Here is a 12,384-nt window from a genome sequence, read left to right as displayed (position 1 = left end):
GTGCTAGGCTGTGGCTACAGGAATTGAGGTGGCTGTGCTGCTGTCTGGGACCTGGGCTTGCTCTGTGGCAGACCTCTCCCAGAATCTGTCCACCCCAGATTTGGCTCCAAGCTTCAGTGTGGAGTGGGCAGAGCTGGAGTGCACCCACTGGGGAACAAACAGCTGCATACTCCTGCCCATGGCCTGTCCATGCAAGACTCAGCACCCAGAAGCTGTGTTTCTGTGGTGTCCCCTGGTGCATGTGCCGGCAATGTCTGCTGTGGCTTACCCCCTGCTGTGTGTGCACTGACCGTGGTCTCCATGCTTACCTGAGGACTACACCCCAGGCCCTCCGGTCTGTCTCCATGCACCTAGATTTAGTCTTCTCCCTGGGCCTGTCTGCCTGAGATTCAGAGCTTAGCTGCTTCGTGTACTTTTGTGCCACCAGTGCACATGCTGACAATGTCTACCCAATTCAGTCAGTTGCCCCCATGTGTGTGCTGAATATGGTTTCCACAGTTTGGCCAGGATCATACCCTGGCACCCAGGTCTGACTCTGCGCAGCTAGACTGATTCTCTGCCCTGATCTTGTGCCAGGCTACAATGTGGAGCAAGTGGGGCTGGGGTTTTGCCCCTTTGGATTGGGAAGTGCAGCAAGGCACCAGTCTCTCTCTGCCCTGCATGCGCATACTCCTTGAGAATAGTCTAGGCTTCTCCAGCCCCTCTATCTGTCCCAGCAGATTTCCCTTCAGGCAAAGATGCTCCCCAGGTCGAGGGTCTACCTGTGTGGACCTTCTCTCCCTTAGAGATCCCTCCCAGGGGGCACCAGTCTCGTCCTGCTCCCTTTTTATTTTTTTCTGTTCTACCTGGTTTCATGGAGATCTGTATTGCGTCTTTGGTTGTATAGGAGTTCTTCTGCCAGTTTCCAGGTGGTGTTCTGTGAGAACTGTTCCACATGTAGATGTATTTTTTATGTGTTTGTGGGTGGAGGTGAGCCCCACATCCTCCTACTCCAACATCCTGATTCCTGTCCCCTTTGGATTTTTTTGATAATTTAAAAAAAAATTAGAACAGTCATTCAAAATCAACTAGTAGGCAGTTACAGTCATATGTCCCAGAGAGGATTTTTACAGGTAAGAGCAGAAGAATCAATTACTTGAATTGTAATTGCTAAACATTACCATAGGGTTTCTGAAATTGTTGCTGTGAGTTACTTTTTAAATTACCTATTACCCCTACATACCCCTTTCTCTCAAACGCCCACTCATTAATGTCAAAATTATTTGGATATTTTCTTCCCTAAACTTTTTTTTTTGTCATGTTCCACAAACCTTGTAAATCTTTTGATTTTCCTTTTTTAAATGCACTTAAAGTAATGCTTATATTTATGTTTCTGTTACTCAGAATTTACTACTTGTCTTTTCTCTCTCCTCCCCTAATATATGTCTTTTAATTTCTAATACCCTAGTGAAACTAGCAAAAATTCCTATAAATATTTCATTCTCAATAAGGTAAAAGGTCTATGAAGTAGTCTGTATGATAAAGAAATTGTTTTGGTGGTTGCTAAGATAAATTCTTTAGAGAATTTATAATAAATGAATGTAGAAAGACCTAGACTTGTCCTTTTAAAATAAAAGTCAGCAAAGAGCATAGAGTAGCATAGAAACAAGGTTTAGATAGAAAGAAATTCTGACCTGAGATAGGTTAACACTTCCGAATAGTAGACTCACTTAATGATGAATAAGAGCTGTAGGAGCTGTAAAGGGTAAATAAACATGGAGTACGTGTCTCATTCTCCTTCTTTCTCACTTAAAGTGGGAAGACTAGAAAAATAAATGACTAAGGCTGAACAACGTGAGAGGAGCTGAAAAAAATCCATCTGGTGTCCAACCCACCCTAAGACTCATAGAACCCTTTGTTAATGTTGAGGCAGAAATAATATTAAGAGTAAATTACAAAGAGTACCAGTTGAATTTGTGTTAAAGTAAGTACTTACCAGAAGAATTAAGGTTTAGTTAAAAAGATAAAATGTAGTAAAAGTTTCATTTTAAGCCATTTACATTAACTTAAAAGGGAAAGCTTACAGAAAAAGCAGAAAAGAGGACCGAAAATGCAGAAGAAAAGAAGGAATAATTTTATTGATTGGCCTAATAGGTTCTAGGCATTGAGCCACACACTTTTCCAGTTATTTAACTAGTGTCCTTCAGCTCCAAACCCACCCTTCTTCTCTCTGCTCTGTGATGTTGGGGACAGGCACACTCCAGGAAGAGTTCTAGGATGGTGAAGAAGAAGGAGCTTGATTCCTCTTGTTGTCTTGCTCTTGGCACCCTAGTTTCAGCAAGAGACAATTTGTTCCAGTGTCCTTTTTTTTTTTTCTGTGCTCTCAAAACTACCTACCATGCCCCATCAGAGGTACCAGCAAGAGCTGGGCAGTGCTTCCCCTCAGAGGGCTGAGTCCCACTGTGTGTGGTGCTTCCTCCATGATTCTAGATTCTGATTATCCAACCCTCATCTCTCTGATCCTCTGGCCCTAGAGGTGGTAGTAGTCTCCTATTTCTGTATTATTTTTATGTTCCCTTTTCATTTTCTTACTTCTCTAACACCTTTTAAAACAATTCTTTATGTTAAATTCTCTCTGTTAAAATGACTGGCATGTTTCTGTTTTTCTGATTAGCTTCTGATACCACTCTTTACATAAATTGTAATTTTTTTTATAAGTGAGTAACTGAAGCTCAAATAGGTTCAGTAATATGCTCAGTGTTTCATAGCTGCCAGGAGGCACAGCTAGACAGTGAACCCAGAGCTACAAGCCCCCGTCTTTGCTGATATCCCAGGACACAGGAGGAAATCCATGAGATGTGTGTTGCCAAATTTTAAGAATTTTAAAGAATAACCTAAGAATTTTAAAAATTTAAAGAATAATTTAAGAATAAAGGTATTTACCTATCTAGTTAATTATTCAGAATCCTTATGCCTTTATTCATATATAATCTTGAATTTATATATTCTTCATATATTTATTGCAAGTGAATATGTATGTGTGTGTGTGTATATATATATAAATATAAATATAAATATATATATATATATATTCTTTTTTAGCTCCTTTCCAAATCTCCACCACTATGATAGAAAAAGGATTATTTTTTTAAAAAAAGATGTGAATCCATAAAGAGAACAGATAAAAGCCCATCAGAAATACTAAGAAAACTGTGGAAGTTAGAAAGCAGGTGAACAACTGGGAACAGACTAAGCAGAATAGGAAAAAAAAAAACCACCTAAGTCTGCAGTTTGGAAGCTTTAAAGCAGACTAGTCCTTGCCTCAGAACACCAGAATAGTTCTGATATTGCAGACATTGGATTTCTAAAAGGTGGTTGTGATACAGCAGGATTTTTTAAAATTCTTATAAGTAGCAGTTAGATCCTCAGAGTCCTTTACCCACAACTTACAGACCAGTGATTCCATCTCTTTACAACCCATAAGAAAGATTATTACTTTAAAAGGCAGTTAGGGTTTGGTAACGCTGAGTAGTGTGGATAGACGGATGGTAGAAAATTGAGACCTTATTGCATAGAAGTGAGGGAATTAAAGGGGGATAGTAAATAGTTGATGGAGGAAGAATTTGGATGGGATCAGATTCAGAGAAAAGGGGCTGGCTGGTCTTCTAGGGGAGAGAGTTCTTTTCACATGTGAGGAAAGCAAAGATTGATGAAAGTATTTGGAAAGGTGCATTGGGGAATATTATTTCTGAGAACTTACATATTCTCTGCATGAGAAGACAAGGATGGGTCAAAAGGTTTGGGAGCAGCAACATAAATTTGAATCAGCACTGTAGGGAATCAAAACAGGAACACCCTTCCCTGCTTCCATTTTTCTACCATACGTTATTGTTATCTTAAAGAATGATATTGTAAATTCACATAATATAGGTCACAAACTTGTGGCCCACATGTCAAATTTAACCCAAAAGTATGTGATTTTTTTTTTAAATCGATTGCCAACATTTTGAAATTTAGCAACTTTTATTTTTAAAATGATTGAGGGCATCTTCTTAAAAGACTAGATGATCCTACAGCACTGGACACACTGCATAGTGGAGTGGTGGGAAGTTTCTTTAGATGGCGTAGGTATTCTATAGCCCTCTCACTAATTTATGTGAACTTTTTGACCTGGAAGCCATTTGAATTTGACATCCTGATAAAGTATCTGTCTCTTGAGTATCTGACTTGGCATAGATTGAATATGAAATGTAAATCCAAAGTGGGGGCCTTACCTCTTTTATTAGTATAATAGCTATTATAGGAGTATCAGTTGATGTTCATTCCATTTTCAAGAAATAGTTCTTATTTGTGACTCATTAATAATTTGCAATTCATTTTCATCTAACTGTCCAATGAAAATCAATACTCTGAGAATCATTAAGTATGTGTACGATCACAAGATAAGAGTCAATTAGTTCTAGCCACGTTCTTGAAAACATTTATCTAGTAAAATACTTCACTCAAATGTGACTAAGTGCTAACTGTTAATTTGGGACTAAGATATGACTATTAAAGAATCTGCACCAGGGTAAACTCCTTTCTAAGAAATGGCTTACAGTTAATTAAGGATTTTTTCCTAGCCTGTAGCTATCTTGGTCTCTTTCATGCAATGGATTTCTGGCATATGGACCTCAGTTTTGGGGGCTCATTTTCTTTTCTAATGAAATTACTTCAGTCCTAGGAGGAAGCTCATAGGGTTTGGTTTGCTTGCGTAGTTTCTCTTCTCTTCATAATTTCTTGGAAGCAATTTTTTCCCTCTAACTCTTTATCTTTCCATTCTTCCACCTCACATATTGCGTCTTCCTTTTGTTGCATCTTTAGCTCTTCCTGCCACTGTTACAGAGAGAAAGTGTCATTTATATATGATTTTTCATGAAAAAAATATATGAGTTTAGCTTCTCAAAATGCAGATTCTTATATCCAATTATTCTCTTAGTTTTTCTCACAGATATTCTTCATGAATTTATACTCTACCATACTGGAAAAATATAAAAGCCATCTGTTAGAAAGTGTATAACACCCACAAAAGACAGAATTCTCCCTTAGCATTTTTTTTTTTTTTTTTTTTGTGGTATGTGGGCCTCTCACTGTTGTGGCCTCTCCCGTTGCGGAGCACAGGCTCCAGACGCACAGGCCCAGCGGCCATGGCTCACGGGCCCAGCCGCTCCACGGCATGTGGGATCTTCCCAGACCGGGGCACGAACCCGTTTCCCCTGCATCGGCAGGCGGACTCTCAACCACTGCGCCACCAGGGAAGCCCCCTTAGCATTTTTAATAGTAATAAACCAACAATCCAAAAAAAGAGGTAATACGGTTTACATTTATATACACCAAAGGAATTTCCTTTCATCATTAATATTGGTATTTACATGATAGCATGGAATCCTAAAATGAAAAATCAATCCAAAGCAAAATAAAAACCAAATTAAAGTGAAAGGCATAGTGATATTATTTATTACTTATGAGATTGAAAATGAAATTAATGGGCAAAGACTGATTTTGCAACAGACCAGTAAAAATACTTCTAAGGAATTCTTCTCAATTGACCACGTTATTTCATGACAATAATACTATTCTCTGGAGGCAGGAGTACTAGGAATAAGTAGTTGGAAGTAATGATGGTAAATCAACCAAATAATCATTTTTTTCCCCTTCTAATATCTTTAATGAGGGATGTGGCAAAAAGAGGTGGTAATCACCTCATCAGGCCAGGTAAAAAGTTCAGGGCAGAATGACCCCTAGCATGAAATGTTAAAAATTCTTAAAGACACAGCCTATATTGATCATTTTGTCACCCTCAGCCCATGCACACTCACAAACGACAAGACTATGCTTAACAACCTATCAATTAATTTAAAATTACTATATACCAGTGCTGGGAATTATGACTGTGATTTTTCATCTGGGATATACAGATATTCATAAGCAAAACCAAACCTCAGAATCCACAACTCATCACTCAGCTTTCCAAAGGCAATAAATATTTTTTAAATGTCAACACACTCAGATTAAATATTAAACAAAAAATCATATCTACTTTTAAAATTTCCAGTTAAACTTTAAAGACATAAGAAATAGGAAAGTTTCCTGCACTTATCTTGAGACTGTTTCTACACACAGTTATTACTCATATAAGTGTCATTTCTCAGAAGCCATTTTTACATGAAATATCCAGAAAATTGAGGCAAAACATCCAGAACATTCCAGCATAGGCTAAAATTTAGGCCTTGGTTTAGTCTAAAATTCTATGATACCCATCTGTGACATACAATTTTTTCTCATATTATAAACTACGTAATATCAATTGTTTGAAAAAACCACCAATTTTATGTTATAACATAAAAGTAATAGTTGGTAATAATGATAGTACCTATAAACAAAGACATCTAAAAATTTACCCTTTATGAGAGATCTCAATGTACTTTACGACTTTGATCTTTACCTTGTGAAAAATCAACAGAGGATTAATTCTTAAGAACTCTCAGTAAAATAGAATTCTTTGGTTTCCTGAACAGCATGTATAAAAGCAGTAATGGGGTACCATATTGCAAACCACCAGGAGGCAGCTCTTCCTCTTTTAGTTCCTTGTTAGAATTTGGCTTGGCTGGAATGCACCATAACAGTATAATCCTTCTTTTTGTTAGCCCAAGAAAAATGTAAACTTCTTTTTCCCATTTTTTTCTCTGTTGACTATGACAAATTCAATTTGGATAAATCATTGTCTTTACTTTTATTTCCCATTATTATCATCAATTGTGGCAACTAGGAGGATGCAGATATGCTTGAAGTTGATGGGAAATAGAAGTACCATACTGCTTTATTCAGCCCATTCACTTAGGATTCATTCATCACGCTATAGAGTACCAGCAGTGTAAAAGGTACAGTACCTTAATGTCTGCTGAACAATTAGGTATCTGCCCTATTCCTTGCATATCAGGGACACTTGATAAAATTCAACAGGTACAGTTAAAACTGTAGCTGTGTGTTTTTGTTTCTTGTCTGTTCTACAGATTCCACCTTCCCTCCCCCATTTAGGTTAGTAATTATAAGCCAAGAAATTGAGCAACTATGAAAAATTGACAAGTAGATTTGAAGTCCAGGGATCTGGTTTTATATATAGACTCAGTCATTTACTAACTTTAAAACCTGGGACAATTAACTGAATTGTAAAGCTACATTCTTCTTACTGGTAAATGTTTTACAGAGTTGTTGTAAGGATTAAATTAACTAATGTAAGAGCATTTTGTAAAGTGTGAGATATAACTACAAAGCACTATAGTTATAGCTATGTCAAAGGAAATAGTATACAGATGAATACTTTTTATTTTAATTTTTAATTTTTTTTTTATTTTTTATTTTTGGTGGTACACGGGCCTCTCACTGCTGTGGCCTCTCCCGCCGCGGAGCACAGGCTCCGGACGCGCAGGCCCAGCGGCCATGGCTCACGGGCCCAGCCGCTCCGCGGCAGGTGGGATACTCCCGGACCGGGGCACGAACCCGTGTCTCCTGCATCGGCAGGCGGACTCTCAACCACCGCGCCACCAGGGAAGCCCAGATGAATACTTTTTAAAATGTGATATCCAGAGAAATTTTCATAAACCTTCCCAAATCAATACTACTAAACTGCTAAGTATTTGATTAGGCTAGCCACAGATCAAACAATTTGGATCCTATCCATTCTCAAACATATTTGCAGAAAGTATTCCTTAACCCGTCTGTATAAAGATTGATGGCAGTGATTGCTTAGATACTGCTTATACCCTTGGAAGGAGGAAAAGACAATGTTTTTTAGGAAGCATTTCCTAGCCTCTTCTCTGTCACTCAAAACACTGTCCTCTGTCTCTTTAGGCCAATGTGTTTAATCACAAAATGATCAAGGTCTTTCAAAACTTTCAAGGGTAAAGAATGATAAGGCAAAAGATTTTTGTTCTGTTATTAAAACTACACTATGTATGTGTGTGTATATATACATTGGCAACCTGTTATCTTTTGTAATATATTCCAGATAAGTTAGTTGAAGTGAATGGTAAAATTATAGTTGTTGCAATTTATGAACCATTAGGAATTTTTTATAATGCCCTGTACATATGATATACTGGTTTAGCATAAATGTTATTAGTGAATAAAATAACAATACTATAGTTCTCATTTTGTGATTCCAGGGTATCATTCAGTTTCCAAACCCCAATACTTGTGGCCACTGCTAGGGTGGCTAAAATATTGACTATGTGATAAATAACTATTTAATGGGATCAATAAATGAAATAATCACTTATTCTTTCTCAAAATATCACTAATTAAAAGGAATGTAAACCATGGGAATATAAATACAATCTGAGGAATAATACTGGTGATAAAAATAATTTAAACACATTCTATATGCTATTGAATCTATATTGTATTCAAAGAAAGAACAAAAATAAGTACTCTCTCTCCTATTCCAACTCTACTCCTAAAAAGAAGTAGTCATAAAATGATTTGGCAAGAAATCTTTGATTAAATATAGCTCAATGGGGCTTCCCTGGTGGTGCAGTGGTTGAGAGTCCGCCTGCTGATGCAGGGGACACGGGTTCGTGCCCCGGTCCAGGAGGATCCCACATGCTGCAGAGCGGCTGGGCCCATTAGCCATGGCCGCTGAGCCTGTGTGTCCGGAGCCTGTGCTCCGCAATGGGAGAGGCCACAACAGTGAGAGGCCCACGTACCGCAAAAAAAAAAAAAAAAAAAAAAAGCTCAGTGGATTAAAATATGTTAAGTAAATGGCCTTGTATTGTCACTGCTTATTTAACTGATACCAAGAACAGAATGATTAAAGTCTTTCTAATATTTCAGGGGTAAAGAATGGTCACTGAAAATTGAGTCAAAAGATTTTTATTCTGTTGTTAAAACTACACTACAGAAGAAATCAGTGTTCAGTATTCAGTATCAGATTCTTGTCACAAAAAAATCAGAACTAATTCAGGAAACAGGATAAGGCTAGTATTTTGTAAATGATAGAAAGCCAAATTTTCTGTAACCCAATGAAGGCCCTGAGGTATATAGATAGTACAGTGAGATATAATTCAGTTTAGCAAATCTCAGTCATGGTTCTACTTTTGAGTTCCATATATTAATGTTTCCATCTCAGAACTACAATTTCTGATTCAAAATGCCTTTAAAGAACAAAGGTTTTGCTGCTAGTTTAAGAAAGTCAATCTCACATGATGGTCAATGATTCTTGCCAACTCTTTGTCTGCCTTGGTAAAAAAATCTGGATATGGAAACAAGGGGATTTCTGGCATAGAAGAATGTTCTCTTCAAAATAGCACAAGAAGAGATCCAATATTAGGTATAGTCTTCCTCCACGGAATATATAGATTTACAAATCCTCATTATTAAGAATTTTTTTTTTTTCTTTTGCGGTACGTGGGCCTCCCACCGTTGTAGCCTCTCCCGTTGCGGAGCACAGGCTCCGGATGCACAGGCCCAGCGGCCATGGCTCACGGGCCCAGCTGCTCCGCGGCACGTGGGATTCTCCCAGACCGGGGCACGAACCCGCATCCCCTGCATCGGCAGGCAGACTCTCAACCACTGCGCCACCAGGGAAGCCCTATTAAGAATTTTGATTCTATATTGTTAACATAGAAAACTACTCTGTGTAGACTACTACATATTAGGTTTTAGTTTCTGTAAGCCATTTGGGTTCTTAAAACTGACATTTCTGAGGGTAGGGCATGACATATAGAATGAGAACTAGAAAATAATAAAAAGGCAATCTTCTGCTAGGAGATGTAAATACTACAGCTGGTCAGTAGCAAATGAGAGGCTAGAGTATGAAAGGCTTAAGGGAGCCTGAAGTAGACTATGCCCAACAGGGAGATGAAAGTGCCCGTCGCTGTACACAGCCCCATGACCCTGGAAGTTCTGGTGGAATTCTAAGCCTAAGAATTTGATGTAAGATATACTAAAAAAGAAAAAAAAATGATGTGACTTCAATACTTCTCTCAAATAAGGGTGGAACTGTGGCAGACAGTTTAGCAACAGCTCAGTGGAAGTGTTGGCAGTACAAAGCTGGGTCCTAAACTAGTGGAAATTTAGTATTAAACCATCCACATAATAATTATATTATTAAATTTATTATGAAGAAATTGTGAGCTCACCACCCCTTTCTCCAATGTCCTTCTCCTCCTCCTCTCTCTTGCTGCAGGGCTGGTTAATGCCTACTTTTTCTTCAGCTTCTCAGTTCAAGCCCATTACCATAGCTCTCAATCCGCCATGGGCCTTTCCTTCATCATACTTATTTCAATCATAACTTTACATTTATCTGTGAGCCTGTATGAAATTTTTTTTCCTGACTAGAAATATGAGCTATATGATTGTGGAGACTTTGTTTGCTTATCATTGACTCCACAGTGACCTACACAGTGCCACTAGACACTGAATGAATGTGTGTATGTTTGGTAAATTACTGAATGAATAAATGAAAGTTGTGATGTTTTAATCCCCTTTATATTCCAGGCCATCAATGAGAGTCTACCACACAACACTCTTATGTCAGCAGAGCAGTGTCCAGTAGAGCAAGAAGACGACAGTCTCAAGAGGTAGGTCATTAGAGTGGAGCTAATAGCATGGATCCAAAGGAAAATAACTCAAGTGACAGGTGACCAGGGAAAATATATGGAGCCCTCTCCTAACCCATAAGATTCACAAGTATTGTGGGGCAGAAGGGCAGTGAGCTTCCCACTGCATGGAGAATAGGGCCCCTAGCCATTCTTTGAAATATTAAAATGATTCTAGAATGCTGGGGAGTTAGGGGGCATCTGCGGCTGAGACTTGGGTTAACTATATTCATTCAACAAATCTGGGCACTTCTGATATTCAAAGAATTGTGCTAAATGCTGTGAAAACATAAATGAGACAGAACTTTTAAATTAGTTAAAGGTTAAAGGTGTTGAAGCAAGTTGCCTCAAATTCCTTCTTGAATTATAAAAGTTTAAAGACATGCATAACAATATACATAATGTTAGAAAGCCTTTAAAGTGGGAAGATTAGATGGATATGCTTGTGCACCTGATTTCTAGTTATCTCAGTTGAATAGTTTGTACTGGAAAAGAAAAATGTATAAATAACTATAATACAACATGAGACATAAGACAGGTAAGTATTCAATGATATAAACAGAAAAATGTAGTAAAATGGTTAAGAAACAGGTTCTGGACTCAGATCTCTAAGCAAATTTTCATCCTGCCACTTAGTATTATTTATCACTCTGTTCCTTGGTGTCTCCAATTTTAATACGAGAAAAATAATAGTACCTTCCTTGTTATGTATTTGTAAAATTAAAAAGGGATAAGACATAAATACCTTTGATGGAGCAAATACTAAACAAGTTTCAGCTATACTATCCTTGTCATTATCATTATCAAAAAAATTCAGAGGAATAAGCCATGACTTTTAGGTGGTACTAAAAGAGAAGAGAATAAAATAAGAGAAAAAGTAATGGAAGACAAAACAATTAAGATGAGGCTTAAATGAGATGTACAATTTTTATGTTTGGAATTAAATGGGAAGTAGAGAAAAATCTTCCCAGAAACATGGTATATTACAATCCTCGGTGTGCCATAACAAATTACCACAAAATGGTAGTCTTAAAACCCAGAAATCCATTTTCTTACAGTTCTAGAGGCCAGAAGTCCTAAATCAAGGTGTTGGCAGGGTTGGTTCCTCTGAAGGCTCTGGAGAATGCATTCCAGGCTTCTCTTAGCTTCTAGTAGCTGTTGGAAATCCTTAGCATTCTTTGGCTTGTAGATACATCACTCCCATCTTTGTCTCTGTCTCCAAATGGCCTTCTCCTTCCATGTCTCTATGTCTGCTGCTTTTCTGTCTCTTACAAGGACACAAGGACACTGGATTTAGGGCCCATGTGACCAAGACAGCCTTAAGCTTGACTAAGCTTAGACAGGCTTCTTCCTGACTCTAGGCACCTGATCTCCCTTGTCTTAGAGCTTTTACTGCAGAAAACTTGCAATTGTAAATTATTTCTCTTCTCCCAGCCTTTCGCCAGTTTTATTATCCAGGAACACTTTTCTCAAGGACCTGGGAGCCATCCCTTTAAAATAAAATCATCAAGAAAGATAGTGCTCCTATCTTCCAGTCTCTGTGGGAGAGTAGGAATCTTACTTAGGTGGCAATTAGCAAACACAATGACCTAATCACATTGACCAACCTCTCCTCTAACATCTTCCAATACATTTCCACTAGCTCACCTCAGCATCAAAAAACCTCCTGTCTTTTGTTTCAGGGGAGTTAAGTTCAATCTCTCTCCCTTATTGCAAGACTTGAGTGAAGTTTTCTTTGCCTGTTTAATTTGTCTGGTGCAATTTCTCT

The 12,384-nt window shown here is 38.0% G+C and overlaps 1 protein-coding gene across 1 annotated transcript in view; it reads right to left on the bottom strand.

The window, feature by feature from the left end:
* Window positions 1-4,597: 4,597 nt before the first annotated feature.
* TMEM232 (transmembrane protein 232) overlaps window positions 4,598-12,384 on the bottom strand; it is a gene marked incomplete at both ends in the record, with an annotated part of 245,982 nt that continues 238,195 nt past the window's right edge. Inside the window, 4 exon segments of the mRNA XM_079701591.1 lie at window positions 4,598-4,663; window positions 4,665-4,749; window positions 4,751-4,854; window positions 9,219-9,312. Of these exon segments, the coding sequence (XP_079557717.1) occupies window positions 4,598-4,663; window positions 4,665-4,749; window positions 4,751-4,854; window positions 9,219-9,312 (349 nt within the window).

This window comes from Hyperoodon ampullatus, assembly GCF_949752795.1.
Source record: "Hyperoodon ampullatus genome assembly, chromosome: 4".
Lineage (NCBI taxonomy): Eukaryota > Metazoa > Chordata > Mammalia > Artiodactyla > Ziphiidae > Hyperoodon > Hyperoodon ampullatus.
This window is presented reverse-complemented; position numbering and strand designations above follow the sequence as displayed.